Source organism: Notamacropus eugenii, chromosome 4 (assembly GCF_028372415.1).
Source record: "Notamacropus eugenii isolate mMacEug1 chromosome 4, mMacEug1.pri_v2, whole genome shotgun sequence".
Lineage (NCBI taxonomy): Eukaryota > Metazoa > Chordata > Mammalia > Diprotodontia > Macropodidae > Notamacropus > Notamacropus eugenii.
The window spans coordinates 404892162-404908581 of NC_092875.1; the positions used below are offsets into that span (position 1 = coordinate 404892162).

Below are 16420 nucleotides of genomic sequence, written 5' to 3' on the forward strand. Positions count from 1 at the left end.
ACAACATCAGCTACAGCCAGCTCTCCAAACCTACAATAAAAACAGCACAAAATCAAAGATTTTCCATCACAGAGAACAGCTATTATGTGGATAAAAGGGAGGAAAAAACACTTCTTGTACTGGGTTTTTCATTACACAGAAATTAGTATAAACTCACGAATAAAGCAGTAGTTATATGAGATGGGCCATCATATGCTATTTTGACCATATCTTAATATATTGGGATTTCAGTTCTATACAAATCTTGATGGAACTTAGAATCCCACAGTAAGGTCTGAGACAAGGACTTATATCCTGTGCTTTAATAAGAGAACAATTTCAACTATCTTCAGCCAAACCTGAATCACTGCAAAACAAACTAGGCCTGCTTTCTCTTGAAAAGGTTGGGGTTTAGGGCTTGCTGATCTTACACAACAATGACTAACGTAGTAAGATCTACAGATCAGTTCCTATACCAGAACCAAAACAATTTGATGTCTAGCATCTTCACATAATAGCTTGTATGTTAACTATTTGTAGCCTCTCTGGCAAAAAGTTTAATCTACAAATTTAGCAACATCAAGCAATGTAATACACTAAATATTAAATATTAAGTGGGATTTCAAATGGACACACAGATCAAGACTTTTAGTTTTTGAATATAATTTTTTTTTTGTGCCAGATTTTTCTTTTGCCATACATTTTTGGATTTCCCTATCAACTTTCAGGAAGGATAACCTATAAGCACTGTAAACTAGCAAGGAAAACCTAGTCGGGAATTAACTATTTTCCCCCAAGAATAACCTAAAAATAATTGAGAATTGATATTATTTGGGTAAGACTAAGGAAAAATAACTGAAAAACTTTTTAGAACTGTTACCAAAAAGTACATTAAGGCTAGTTTAATAATTATTTTCAGTAATATTTAAATAATTATACAAGTCAACTTCCATATCAAATTAAATAAGAAAGAGTTCCTACAAAAACCATTAAAAGCCATAGCTAAAAAAACTTGCAATGGCAAAAATCTATAATGATATTTTGAATCAATAAGATTATAACAATGGAAGTCACTTTCTCCTACAAATGTAATTTTAATTCATCCCATTTCATGCTTGCAGTTTGGAGAAACTGATAACTACTGGAAAACGAAGGGCCATGCAGTGCTTTCTATTTACCAGTGTTGCATTATGGACATAATGACATTTAATAATTATTTTAACGATGTGTAACTCCTACTCATACAGTTATATTTTGTTAGAATATAGTTAATGAGGGCATAAATATAGGACGAACGTCCTATTTAATTTATCTCCAATCATGTGAAATTCTATTTCAGATTAATGAAAATTATGATAATATGCAGCCATACAAACTGCTGCTACAGCATAGCATGTCAAACAAAACCGAACAAATGGAGGTGAAAAGTCCAAATCCAACCTGCTATGTCAGTGGGTGAAATGAAAGGACAGTTGAAAGTATGTGGATAGGTGGATGAGCATAAGACTAAGTCAGGTTACCAGCAGAGGCTCAAATATAGAGAAATCAAATAGTGGTAGCAGCTACTATTGAAGATCAGGGATCTTCCCACCATGTCAGAGTCAATTCAGTTGTTCCACAGTGGTTTTAAAACAACTAGGAAGCACTACCTAAAGTATAACTCAGAAATGTTAGGAAATCCTATGATGGCAGAATGGTCCTGACCTGAATAGTCCTGACCTGACCTGGGTCCCAATATGGTAAGATCCTTAGAGAACCTTGTTACAACTTTGCCATGAGTAGTCCTTCTAGACTAGAAGTCTGGGCTGCCTGCTTTTGCAAGGTCCGTGAACTAAGAACAATATTTACACTTTTAAATAAAGTTTTATTCTATTTTAAAATGTAAATACAGTTCCCTGTTCTAGGTGGTTAAAAAAAAATGATTTTCTATCACTTTCCTTTTAAAATAAATCTCCACTACTCCACCTGTTATCTGATAAGTGGTCAAAAATAAAATAAAGAGTTCAGGTCTCCTCCTCCCCTAGTTTTAGAATCTATTAGGGATGCTAGAGACCATTCTCTTATTTGAGTGGACAACAATGTGTTTAAAGTCAGTAAAAGTGAGTATTCCTAAAACAAAGCTACATATTGTTCAAGTAAAAAGGGAAGACAGTTTGTTGCAGTTAGAAAAAAATTTCTGAATCAACACAAGTTTAAAATCAATCTGAAAATGGTTCCTCAAATACTTTAAAAGTATAATGCTCACTTGCCAAGTCCCACGATACAGATAAACTATAAAACAATGTGAATTAATAAAAAGGTTTTTAAAAGCAAAAACAAATCTGTATCTCCCTCTTTTCCTCCTCCCCTTCCACCATATCTTTTTGTTCTCTTGGCATAAATGACACAGACTGCATACAATGTGATTTTATTACACAATACTAGCAAACTCCCTAGTAGCTGCAAAGCTTTATGGTGAAGTAAATTTAATATTTGTTAGATCAATAGTCAAAAGTTGAGGTGTACATAGTTTAAAAAAAAAACTACCCACTAAACAAAGGATTTTTAAAATAAAATTTTTAAGAAGTGGTCAAATGACTAATACCTCTTACCTATGTATGGAAAGGGTGATCCCTGTATAAGATGAGCTGTACTGGTGAAATCTCATGAAGTAGCTTGCATAATGGATAAAATGGCACTTGAAGAAACAATGAAACCTCGTTTTGTATTATAATTACAAGAAACTTACAAAATCCTCAGCTTCAAATTGTTTGCGTTCTTCCTTGTCTTCTTTTTTCCCAGTTTCATTGTCAGGGACATTGTTTTCATGCAGTCCTTGGCTTTTTCCAGAGTGGAAAGCACTGCTTCGAGAACGGGAACTTCCACCATGGTATCCCCCTCGATGATTTATGTTTTCAGTACCATTTCTTCCATGTGCACGCCATCCATTTTTTTCTTTCCTTCCAAAGTTTCCTATATTGGCAAAAACAAAATAAATGCAGCAACAAAGACTTTGCTCAAAGACAAAGCAAAAACTCATATATGTATGACAATATTGCCAAACAAATAAAATGTTTAAAAGAAGAAAAGAATTAAAAATATCAAACCAATTTTAAAAATGTAACAAAAATCCTTAGAAAAACTTTACCTCCATTAGAACGTCCAATACCAGAATCAAAGCCATCTGAAGAGTTGTGTCGTCTACGATTTACATCATAACGATTCTCTGTCCACTGGAAGTTTTCAGAATGTTTCTCAAAATTCAGTGATGACTGAAAGAACGAAGATTTTAAGCATAAATACAAGAAACATTCTACTTTGACTCTACATAATTTTATTAGACTGAATGCTTACTCCTTATAGGCATTTCAACTTCTAAAAGTATTTTTGAGAATACAATCAGGAACATTTTATTACTTACCATATTCCAGGTATTTTAAAAATTAGGATTAAATTACAGCAGTTATTTTACATCAATATTTACCATTTTTTATCCTATCCATTTTTTTAACCAAAATGTTAATTTTTTTAATTCCCTAAAGGAGGGAATTTAGATTAAGTTCTTAAAACTTCATTGCCTAATCATAAAGCTGTCAAATTATACCAAAAAATAAGAGTAATACTGTCATTAAGAAAGCAATGGACAATTTGATGCATTTTTTTAAAACTTTTTTTCAAAGTGCCTTTACTTAAGTACAATTCCAAAAACTTTTAAAAACTTAACAAAAATTGGTAATTTTCCACACAATTCCACACATTATATCAAACTTAAAGCTTCTCCCAGATGCTAATAGCCCCACTTCTCTTAAAAAAAAAAAATCCAGAGTATCCAAAACAGATAAATACCAATAGTCTCCACCACTATAACTATACTCAAAAAACTTTTAATTTCTAAAGTACAGACAACATGCACACAGTCTCAATTACAGTTGGAGGTCATTAGATCGCAAATTTAGAGGGTTGTCATCTAGTTTAACCCTCTGATTTTACAAATGAAGAAACTGGAAACATAGAACAGGTTATTTGGCTTGCTCAAGGTCACGTAATACACAGCAGAGAGAGGTTTCAAATCCAGGTCCTGAGACTCCAAACCCAGAACTCTTTCCACAATACCATGCTATCTTGGCTCTTGAAAGTCAGCAAAAAGTTTTCCTCCCATTAGACCTAAATTTGCCTCTGATGCTTCTACTCATTGCTGTCTTGTAACCCTCTTACCTGCTGAAAAGTCCTACAAATACTTAAAAGACAGCAGTCTCCTTAAAAGAGTATTTCCTTACACAAAAAAATCTTGATTTTAGTAATTATATACATTCACAGACATATACTTCTCCAAGAATGCAACTGAATACACTACATATTTATCTTACCTAATCTCAGCTGGATTCTCACTAGGCAATTCTTTTATTCTGTCCTGAAAGACATTATCCTTCACCTTAAATTTATTCTTATCATGATGAAATTCCTCCAGCCTTTCCTGGTCTCCCAGTTTACATCATGTGCTCTTCTGGACTCACTTTCCCCTTTTTTGACCCTATGGTTGACCAGTTCAATTACGATCTATCTTTGAATCCTTTGTCCCTTTATACTATCTACAGTTAATTCCTGACAAACACCTAAATCTAGTGATGTTCACCCATTGTTAGGTATAGCTACAGTCTTGCAACTGAATCTACTACACATTCATTTTATCCACTCTCCCATGGGCCCTCACTCTGCATGGCAATCCCATATTTTTCCCTTACTACCACACTCCCAATACCTTCACTTTTCAAAACTCTTCTCTATTCATGCTCCCTATTCTACCAACACCAGCTTCCTCTTAGCTCCTTCTTTACTGAGAAGCTGTCACCTCTTTCTTTTAACACAGCTTAAAACACCTCTATATAATTCCTCATTTGTTTCTTTGCCTTCAATATCTAAGCAAAAGGTGGCCCTGTAGTCTTTGTCAAGACCAACAACCCTTGTGCTTACAATATCTTTCCTTCCTTTCATCTCCTTTTGCCTCTCTCCCTCCACTTCCTCTCTCATTATGTCCTGGGTCCAAAAACACTTCCTTGACCCTGCCATCTGTTTCTTCATTTTACAGCCAGCTCCTAGATCAATTGCATTAGTTGCCTTCATTTCCTAACATCCCCCTCACCTCTCAATTTCTTCAATCTGGCTTTCTAAACCCTCCTGATTAAGACTATTATTTGAGTTACCAACAAAACACTTTAACTACTAAATCCAAAGACTTTTTGTAAGTTTTGTTTTTGTCCCATTCTCATGAAGATTCGGTCCTCTGGGCTTCTATGACATTGGTCTCTCATCCTATATATTTGAACTCTTCTCCTCAACTTCTGCTGGATCTTCATCCATCCCCCATCCATTAAACCCAGGTATTCTCCAAACTTCTTTCATGGGTCCTTGTTTGCTCTATATATACTACCTTGTAAATCTCTACAGCTCCCCTGAATTTTATTACACTCTGTCTTATTTCCTTCCAAATATTCAGTCCCCAATGGCCTGTAAATATCTTCACCTAGATTTTTCATGACAATCTCTAAGTCAACATATACAAAAAAAACTAATTTTTACCATCAACTCATCTTTCCAGTTTCCGTACTGTTATGAGTGTACCACCATTCTACTAGTTACCCATGTTTGAAAACTTGATGTTTTTCAACCTTTTTATCCCCCAAGTCAATCAGTTCCTAAATTCTCTGAAGACTCAACCTCAACTTTTCACATCCATCTGTTTAACCATTCATTCATCAATACCTGCAGCCATAAGAATAACCTATTTAATGATTTCCCTATTTCTGGTCTCCTCCACTCTCTAATCCCACCTCCTGTGAAATACTCCTAAAGTATACATCTGATCATGCCATTTCCATGAATAGTGCCTCTAGATAAAATATAAACTCTTCAACCTAGTATTTAAAGCCTTCCATAGGACTTTAGCTCCTACTTTCCCAGACCACCTTCATATACCATACATTTCAGCTAAAGTGGCAATACTAGCTTTTTCCTAAACCTGACTCACCAATTCCTACTTCTTTAAACAGGTTTCCTCCCATGCATGAAATGTATTCCCTCTTCAGGTCCAGCTCTTTTAATCCCTACCTTCCTTCCAGACTCAGCTCAAGTGTTCCTTATTACATTAGAGGCAGGTGGGTGAGAGAATGGTTAAGAGTGCTGAGACTGGAGTCAGAATGACCTTGACCTCAAATCAGATCTCAAATACTTAATAGCTGTGTAACCCTGGGCCAAGTCACTTAACTTGTCTGCCTCAGTTTACTCAATTGTAAAACAGGGATAACAATACCTGCTTGGCAGGGCTGTTGTGAGGAATAAATGAAGTAGTATTTGTTGAGTGCTTACACAGCACTATTATTATTACACACCTCTCCTACATTATATGACATCTTTCCAGATTCTCACCTTCTCCTAAAGTTGCTCCCTTTCTTCTAAAATTATTTTGTATTTATGTATGTACACATGTAATATCTTCCTCCTCAGGCCCTGAGAAGAATGTAAACTTACAGAAGGCAGAGACTAGGTTTGTCTTTGCATCCTTAACATTTAGGTTTGCACTTGTACCTGTCCTAAATGTTTGAACTGATCTATCAAAAAAGTATTTTCATTCAGAAGTTTTAAAGTCTGTGATTAAAACACTCTTACAGGATGACAGGAGTTAAAAGGGACCACAGTCCAAAATTCTGGTTTTAAAGATGAAGAAACTGAGGCCTGGAGAGGTTTAAGGGACTTGCCTGGGATCACACAAGCTAGTACAAATGAATTAAGGGCTTCGTGAAGCCCTACTCACTAACATCATGTTGCCTTTCTCCACATTTCCCTAAATTAAGCCTAAGTTTTAAGAACTTCTTAATCTTTTATTCTTATAATTACCTAAAATAAACTTGTATGAAGCAGGAAAGAAACTGAAGTCTTTAATCTTACCACATTTGTACAAGCTAAATGTTTATATTTGTCCACCTTGTAAAAGGGGAAAATGAGAAAATAACACAACAGAGATTAAGGGTGGAAAGAGAAGGAGAAGTTGGGTAGGACTGATCTTCCAAACCAAAAAAGCAATTAGAATGTCAAGACTAGGAACCATGAGAGTCTGGCATACTTTTAGTTACAGCAATGAAGACAAATGATAACTATTAAAAAAAATAATAAAGTCTTAAACTTACATGATAAAACATTTTTGCTGTTATTTCCAACAATAAAACACTTTGAATGTGTCCTCTGGTCCATAAAAGTCTAAAAACTTTTTGAAATGACAGTTTAATCCATAAGCAGACTTGGAAAAGGAAAGTTATAAGAATGTGTATAGTGTGGCTGACAGCCAATCCAGGACTTGGGGAAGAAAAATAAAGCAAAATGCTACCCAGGGTTTAAAATTAATAGGAAGCTCTCAGATGCCAACAGGGAGTCAATCAAGTTCACCACAGCAAACAAAATCAGTGAAGATCAACAAAGATTAATAATCTTGAAGAGTAGCTGTCTAAAATATCCAGTTCATTGTATGAATATAGCCTAAAGGAAAATTATCACAATTAAAGCAATGTTTGCATTATAAATCTACAGCAGCAACTTTTGGCTGCCAGCCATGTTTATACAAATAGAAAAGCAAAGCTGTGGGGAATGTTACAAGCTGCTAAACTAGTGACAATTACCAAATAATAGATAGGCTAATAGGGAGCTTCACTCATCTCTTTGCTGGGAAATCTCAGAAACTACAAGTTAGTAATAATTGAGAAATAAACCCTCAAAGGCAATCACATCCTAACAGCCAATTCCCTTGATCAGCAGGACAGTTTTCACTGAGTCAGTCTGGAAAACTATTGCTAGTGGTTTCTTTCTCCTTTTTAGGGGGGGTTAGGGAAGTGGGTTCTTTTGGTTGGTGGTGGGAGGGAGACTAGGAGTTAAGGAATTATTGCTAAATGAGGGGATATCTTCATGCTAAGCTGGTTCCATGTACTTTATTCCTTGGCAGACAAGTTTAAATAAATAGCAGGATCAGTCTGGAATGCTGCAAATTTTATCTTCCCACAATTTTGCCCAGTGTCATCTCTCAAGTTCATCCAAGGATCTCCTAGTCATTTCCCCATCAAGGAAGTGAACTTCTTGGTTAAAAAGGAGGTAAAGATAAAAAAAATTTCAAGCTGATTAAACTCAACCATGATATACAGCTTGGAACTACAAAAATAAAGGAAATCTGTGTCCTCAAAGTTTATAATACAGTAACAAACTATGTTGTTATTACCTTTATTTTCTTTTTCTCCTTTGCCTGCCAAAAATCCCACAGTGACCAAATACTACCCACTATATTTCCAAAATTTCTCAATCTTATGACCGCTTAAAAGATTATATCTCACTATGTCTATAGTGACCATGTTCAGAACCTACTGGGATAGTTCCTAATTCAAGAGGGAGCATTTTTTAACAAAACTTTGTAAGAGTTATCTTTTGTTAGACTACTTGTCCAGATTTTTGGTACAGAAAATACAGCTATACTTCTCCTAATGAGTTCTGTCATGCTACTGGCATGGCATCCTACACCGTCCTGAAGCAACTGCCTCGGCCAAAAAGACAGTGAATAAATGAAACCTTGGCAAAACCATCTCTGAAAAGTCCATAGTAAAATCAATACTTCGATTGAATTAAGTTAGATAGACCCTTCCTGTCTTAAAAGTTGTTCCATTCTTTTTCTGTACTTCTCTCTTTCCCCTTCTTACCCACTGTATCTCATTCCTTTCCTGATCAAACTCCATACAAATATTTTTCAAATTACTTTCCATTCAAGTACTTTTTTGACATAAATTGCTCCGAAGTAGGAAAATTGATAAAATACTAGGCTGGAAGTCAAGAGGATGTGGGTTCAAATAATGATTCTGATAATTTACAGGCTGAGAGACCCAGGGTAAATCACAGCTCCCTAAGCCTCAGTTCTCTTCATTTAAAAAATGGGAATACTAATAATATCTGTAGTATCTAACTTATAGAGACAGTGTAAGGGAGAGGATAAGAGTCAGGAAAACCTTACCTCAAGTTTCTATTCTGACTAATTAAAAAGGCATTCAACCTGTAGATGTCTCTGAGACTAGAAGTTGTAGGGTAGGTGCTGATTTGCACTGATAGAAGGCATTTTCTTCTTTCATTAAACAACCTTCTAATTTCTCTTACTACCTCAAGTCTCTCCCTACTTCACTACATCCTCCAAACAGCTGCCAAAGTGTTTTCCTAAAGCTTTGGTCAGACTCCATGTCCCATCACCTTTCACCCTCCCCACATCAGTAAAATCCAGGGGTTCCCTATTGCCTATCAAACCATATATCAAGTTTTTGGTTTTGCATGTAAATCTCTTCTCAATCTGGCCCCTTTTTACCTTGTCAGTTTTTTTATATTGACTTATTTGCTTTTCTTCACACATGACATTCCATTATCCATCTCCAGTGTCAAGTAGTTGACCATTCCCTGGGAAATAGTCTCTCTCTGCAGTTCCGTTAGAATCCCTAGTCTTCCTTCAGGACTCAATTCAAATGCTACTTTCTGCAGGCCACTTCTAGTTCCCTCAGTGGCAAAAGTTACGTTCCATCTATTCTGCATGGATCTTCTATATGCCTTTTTAGTAATAAAGCTATCTCCCTCATTAGAATGTAAGCTTCTTGTAAGTAACCAAGAACACAGTGAAGTGCTTAATAAAATGCTCATTCACTTCATTTCATCTAATTATCATACAGTTTTTGTGAAACTCAAATGAGAATCTATGTGAGATACTTTGCAAACTTTACAGTGATATATAAATATCAGCTACTATTATTAGGATTCCATTTCCGTCTTGGAAAGATGTCTCAATGAGAAAATATTCATGAAAATACATCCTGTTAACAAAGTTTATCTTGCCATGCTAAGCAAAAACAAAAAACAGGGAGAATAAATTAGAGAAGCAGCAAGATCAAAAGATGATTCCCTGGTTATAGAAGTCTTTCATATATCAGAGGGCAGTCTAGCCCAATATTCCTAAAATAAAAACTGTAATACAGAACTCTCTGAAACCCACCCTTATCTCCTGAAGTGTAATTTTAAATTTTACCACAAGATGGAGCCAAAGCTCTATTTTTTTCTTCCAAAATCATTAATGATTAAAAAAAAAAATTTTTTTTTCACTTAATCCTGCTGGGTTTACATTATGCCAAACAAGTAAAAAACAAGAACTGAAAAATGTTAATTCTGTTGGAATGGGGAAAGTCAATAAGTCAGTAATGATATCTTTCTGCTGCAGCATCTGTTTGGGGGTAGGTAAAGGACAAAAAAGAAATGCAGAAAGTACACAATAAAATAAGATGCACCAAGACAGAGGCCAGTTTGGTAATGTGATAAATGAAAAGCTGCAGGGGAAGAAGAAAAGAAAAGACATTTTGAGAAATAGTCATTCTGAGCTGCAGAGAGACAGAGAAAGAAGAGAGGAGGGGGGGAAAGGGAAGGGGAAGGGAGAAGGAGGGGGAGAGAAGAGGAGAGAAGAGTAAAGGGAGGGGAAGGAAGGGGAAGGGCTAACATCCAGATATAATTTCCAAATTTGCACTTTAATTCATTCACTTAATTAAAAACTTTATTACTGCAAATACCTGCTGAATTTCAAGAGAAAAGTGCTACACAATAAAACACAATATACCTGTGCTATTATTTCATCTGAACTCAACAAATACTGAGTTCCTATGATGTGCAATAAAAATGGCACAACCTTAACTTCAAGAGGCTTCCATTCTATTAAGACACAGGGCAAGGAAAATCAATAAAAATATATAAAAAGATCAAGTGAGATTGATTAAGAAGAGCTTCAGTAGAAGGGTTCTGGGAAAATTTGAGGAAGGAAAAGATCACTTTTAAGGGAATATATTGCTACTCCCTGAAATATAAGACCCAAACAAACTGGTTTTCTCAATATTTCTCACACTCAACATGCCATGCCTTTGCATTGGCCATCCCTCATACCTAGAATGTACTCTCTTCTCCTCACTTCTACCTCATACAGTAGAAGTTTCCTTCTATGAATTAATAAACATTATGTGCCAAGCATTAGTAACACAAATAGAAAAAAGGAGATAATCTGGGTTCTCACGGAGCTCAGGCTCTAACTAGTATAAACAATTCAATGCATAAAAGAAAATTCAATGGCAAAAAGTTCATCTTCATCTGGATGAAAAGGCACAAAGTACTAAGGATAGATGGCAAAACCCAAGGGTCCTTAGGTTAAGTGAGTTGTCCTGTATTGGTTCTGGGACGATAAAGGTGGGAGGGAGTGGGCCCTTCCCCAGGGATCAAGAAGGAAAGGGAAGGACAGAAGGGTGCCCCCAACCATGAGGATGGTTCTGGGACAGCTGGAGCAAAAGGGGAAGAGGAAAACGATAAGGGGAGAAAGGGCAAGTCAAATTTAGCTCAAGCACTATCTTAGCTTCAAAGCCCTTCCTGGTTCTAGTTGCTAGTATTGTCCCTTCCCTAACCAGACTTTTTATTTTTGTAGCTATTTACATGTGGGCATATTTTCTCACCCAATAAAATATAAGCTTCTATGACAGCAGAGAATGCTTGGTTTTGTTTTGGTTTGGTTTGGTTTGGTTTTTTTGTCTAGCATTTAGCACCCAGATAGGATCTACGACAGTGTCTGATACACAGCAGGAATTTGAAAAATGTTTATTGAATGATTGAAATTTCAGCTTCAAATAAGGTAGGCAATCTGGTGCACTAGAAAGTATTATGTTCAGAGGCAAAAGATTTGGGTTCAAAGCCAAGCTCTATCACTAACTGTGATCTTGGGCATTTCATGTAACTTTTCTTCTTAATATATAAAATAATGCAGCTATTTGTTACTAGTTTAAAAAAGAATAAGTAGATCAGTGAAACACATAAAAAACAATCAAAAACAGAAATCCATTATTCAATAAACTATAACACAAACTATTCCCATTTCAATAAGAACTTCAGGGAAACTAAAAAGTAGCTTAGAAGAAGTCATCTTTAGACCACCATCATATAGTAAATACCAAAGTAAACTCCTAAGGGAAAAACCAGACATACTTTTCAGATCTACCAATTCAGGTAAATATATAATAAACAAGGGTCAGGAAAGATCACAAAAATACACAACTGTAATTATATAAATTGAAAAGTTTTTGCATAAACAAAATGAATATAAGTAGAGAAACTCATTTGGGAAGGAAAAAAACTGCACTAAATTAATGCCTGATATCCAAGAAAGGTAGAGAACTGAAAAAAAAAATATGAGGAAGATCAATAAATAACTGATCAATCAGAAGTTTTCAAAAAAGCTTATCAACTAACACATGAAAAAATGTTCCCAATCATTAACTCTAAATTTAAATAAAAACTGCTCAAGTTTTTGCCTCACACCCAGGAAATTGCCCAAAATAATGTAAGGTGCAAAAGGAAGAGGAGTTCGGAGGGAAGAAGAAATAGGAAGGTAGAGAAGATACAAAGCAGCAACCTTCTAGCTGATCAGGACAACAGGAACATCAACTAAAGTTGTTCACCTAATTATTAGTTTCAACTTTACTTTTTCAGCAAAATGAATGAGACTGTGAGTACGATGCAGAGGCTCGTAGGATCACTATCTACCTCTATACCTAGAAGGAAGGTCAGAAACTATTGAATCCAACTCCATCCTTTCACCGATGACAAAATCAAGGACTAAAAAAGTAAAATGTACAATTCTAGAATTGTAATTCTAGAATTACAGTCAGCACACAAAGACACCTAGAGCATGGGGAAACTGAGACCAACTGAGAAAGCAGATTTCAATTTCTGAGGCATACATTTACTGAAATGTTTTCTCACTCTTTTTTCGTCAACCACATAGCTGAATTCATGTAACTTAAGCATATCTGGATGAAATTCCATTATGGATTCAGGCAATGGAAAAACACTATTGGCTTCCAAAAAGAAATTTAAAGTATCAGAATTACATGTTAGGAAGATTATAGAAGAGGAAGAGCCTAGAGGTGGGCAGGCTGCAATAGACCTATAAAGATTAAGAAAAAAACTACTATTTACCTTATATTTACAAAGCACTTGTCCTCACAACTCTGTGACACACAGAACAAGAATTACTGTCCCCATATCACAAATGAGAAAGCTGAGGCCCACAAAGTTTATGTGATTTACCCACTGTCAAACAACTAACAAGTGTCAAGAGACAGAATTATGAACTCTGGTCTCCTGATGGGAATTTCAGAAGGTGAAATTAATAGACAGGTCTTGGACAATTAACTTGATGTGAGATGCTAGTATAACATGATTATTCAAAGAAAGTGACCTTTGACCAAGAGATTCTACTACTCACTATATATGCCCTAAGAAGACCAATGACAAAAAGAAACATCCCATATATACAAAATGTTTACAAAGTGCATTTTCTGTAGAATTGAATTTGAAACAAAGTAGATGCTCACCAACAGCTACTAAGAAGAAACAATGAATATGACTAAATTCAGAGGAATATGGAAGAATTATAAGAAATATAATTACCAAGTGAAATAAGCAGTATCAGGAAAGCACAAACAATGACCACAACAATGCAAATGCAAAAAAACCAAAGCAATCATCAAAAGTGAAAGCTGTGAAAATATAATCAATGACCAAGCTTGGCCCCAAAGAAGAGATGAGAAAGCAGCTTCATGTCTTCTTTGTGTAAGTATGTATGGAACACTGCATGTAATGTCAGACCTTTTTGATATGTATGTGAATTTATTTTTGTTCTTTTAAAAATTCTTTTATTAGAAGAAATGGCTTTGTGGAAGAGGAGGGAGATGCAATGGGATATCGATGACAACTAAAGAGAATAAAAATATATACACTTTTTATTTCTTTAGAATACAAACAATTAGAGGATGTGGCTTTAGAGAGCAGAAATAATTCTAATGAAAGAAATAGAATCTAAGGTCATATTTAGAAAGAACCAAATTCTAGTGCTCTATTCAAATCCTATACTGTTGAAATGGCAGAAAAGTATTCTTTTTCTTTTCTCAGGTCTATTTCATTCAGAGAATATTCCCCCATGAGGAAAAAAGAAAGAAAAAGTTAAACTGCCCTTACCAAACAGCCCACTATGTCTACCAGCTAGAGCTAGTAGTAATTCTCCAACTTCGGAGAACTGGGTACTGATCTCAGGTCAGGAATATAGATAATATCACATGGTAAAAGGAATACCTGATAATGCATAAGAAAAACAGGATGTGAGTCCCAGCTCCACTGTTTACAAGTTGAATAACTAGAGACACTGTTCCTGGTCTGTAAAATGATGATCACTAAGCTCCACCCTTGACATTAAGTCCTCGCAACCCTGTTCCCTTGGGGAGGGGGAGAGGTACATCAGTAAGACTAGGGACTTTCCAATGAAGACTCAACAAGGAACAAGAGCCTTTAGAATCAATAATCCCTACTACAGGCTGTGCACTGTGCTAAGTGTTGGAATACAGTAAGTATTAATTAAAGAACTCATGTGCCAGGCACCATAGTAGAAACTGGAGATAGTGAAGTACAAAGAATGAAACAATCGCTACTAACAAGGAGCACATATTCTAAGGGGTAAGACAAGTATGTATACTAAGGTGTATAACATAAATACAAAGTGATTATAAATATATACAGGTTGGGTTTGTCCCTCGTTTTTGAGAAGGGCCATGACATCAGAGAAATGATGGCATGACTTGCAGTTGATGTTGATTTTGAGTGAGGGAGTGCAAGGTCACCAGCCTCACTTCCTCCTCCAGAGTCATCTGGATTCAGTGACCAAATATTCATCAGGATGACTGGAGATGGCCCAGGATGCAATGGGACACCCCGGCCCTTTTAGGTTCCCACTTTGAATGAGATAACACCCATTCTTCTTTAAGAAGTGAGTCAAGGGATGGCCCTTTTAATTAGAAAAATTAAAAAAAATCAAGCTGGGAGGGGAAGACCCTCACTGTTGCTGTTCCAAAGAGAAACAGTTACCAATGGCATTCACCCTAAGTCATAAGGACCCAAAATACAGCCATTAAGTGGAGCTTAGGCAGGGACCTATTGCGGTCCAATCTATGGACTTCAGAATAAACTTGGTTTAAAGTTTTATGAAGAAAGGACAGAAGGACGGACGGACTGACAGACAGACAGACAGACAGACAGAAGGAAGAAAAGAAGGAAGGGGAAAAAAGGAAAGAGAGAGAGAAAAAGAGAAAGATTTACTTTCGACCCTGCTAAAATGATTGCTTCAACTAACTTTGTAGTTGAGTCTTTGGGATTTTCCAAGTATGTATCATCATATCACCTGCAAAGAGATAGTTTTATTAACTCATTCCCTAGTCTGATTCCTCCTATTTCTTTTTCTTCTCTTATTGCTATTGTTAGGATTTCCAATACAATACTGAATATTATTGGTGACATCCTTGTTTCACACCTGATCTCACTGGGAAGGCATCTAGCTTATCCTCATTACAAATAATGCTTGCTGATGAATTCAGATAAAAGCTTATCAATTTAAGGAAAAATCCATTTATATCTATACTTTCACGTGTTTAATAGAAATTAGTATTTTACTTTTATCAAAAGCTTTTCTCCATCTATTGATAGAATCATGATTTTTTTTTTGCTTTTATTATTATAATCAATTATGTAAATAGCTTTCCTTATGCTTCACCATCCCTGCATTCCTGCTATAAATTCCAATTTGTCATTGTACACCTTTTAATATATAGTTTGTAATCTTTTAGCTACTATTTTATTTAGGATTTTTACATCCATATTCATTAATGAAATTGGTCTATAATTTTCTTTCTCTATTTTTACTCTTCCTGGTTTAGGTATCAGTACCATATCTGTTTCGTAAAAGGAGATTGGTAGGATCCCTTTTTTGCCTATTATGCCAAATAATGTATTTAATATTGGAATTAGTTGATCTTTAAATGATTAACAGAATTCACTTGTAAATCTGTCTGGTCCCGGTGCTTTTTTCTTAGGAAGCTCATTATCATTAGTTGTTATATTAATTGTTCATAGGAAGGTAGGGCCAATATAATAAAAATAACAATTTCCCCTAAATTAATTTATATATTCAATGCCATGCCAATTTAATTACCAAAAAAAATTTTTATTGAACTAGAAACTAGAAAACTAAACTAGAAGATAATAAAATTCATTTGAAAGAATACAAAAGTCAAAAATGCTAAAGAAATTAATGAAAAAAATGTAAAGGAAGGAGGTCTAGTAGTATCAGATCTCATAAAGCAGTGATTATCAAAACTATCTAGTACTGGCTAAGAAACAGGAAGGTATGTCAACGTAACAGGGTAGATATACAATTTTCAGCAGCAAATAAATATAGTACCCTTGTATTAGACAACTGTAAAGACTTAAAATGTTGGGAGATAAGAATTCATTATTTGGTAAAAAACTGTTGGAAAAACTAGAAAGCAAT

General features: G+C 35.3%; 1 protein-coding gene across 5 annotated transcripts in view; it reads right to left on the minus strand.

Moving 5' to 3' along the window:
- The window catches only part of GPBP1 (GC-rich promoter binding protein 1), a 109675-nt gene that overhangs the window by 25761 nt on the left and 67494 nt on the right, over positions 1–16420 (minus strand). For 4 of the 5 annotated variants that reach the window (XM_072605583.1, XM_072605581.1, XM_072605582.1 and 1 more), the window contains 2 exons: positions 3107–3230; positions 2708–2931 (listed from right to left, as the gene is read on the minus strand). In XM_072605583.1, the coding sequence (XP_072461684.1) occupies positions 2708–2931; positions 3107–3230 (348 nt within the window). Of the gene's footprint in view, positions 1–2570; positions 2932–3106; positions 3231–16420 lie in introns of all 5 variants that reach the window. The other variant, XM_072605584.1, reaches the window with a different exon arrangement.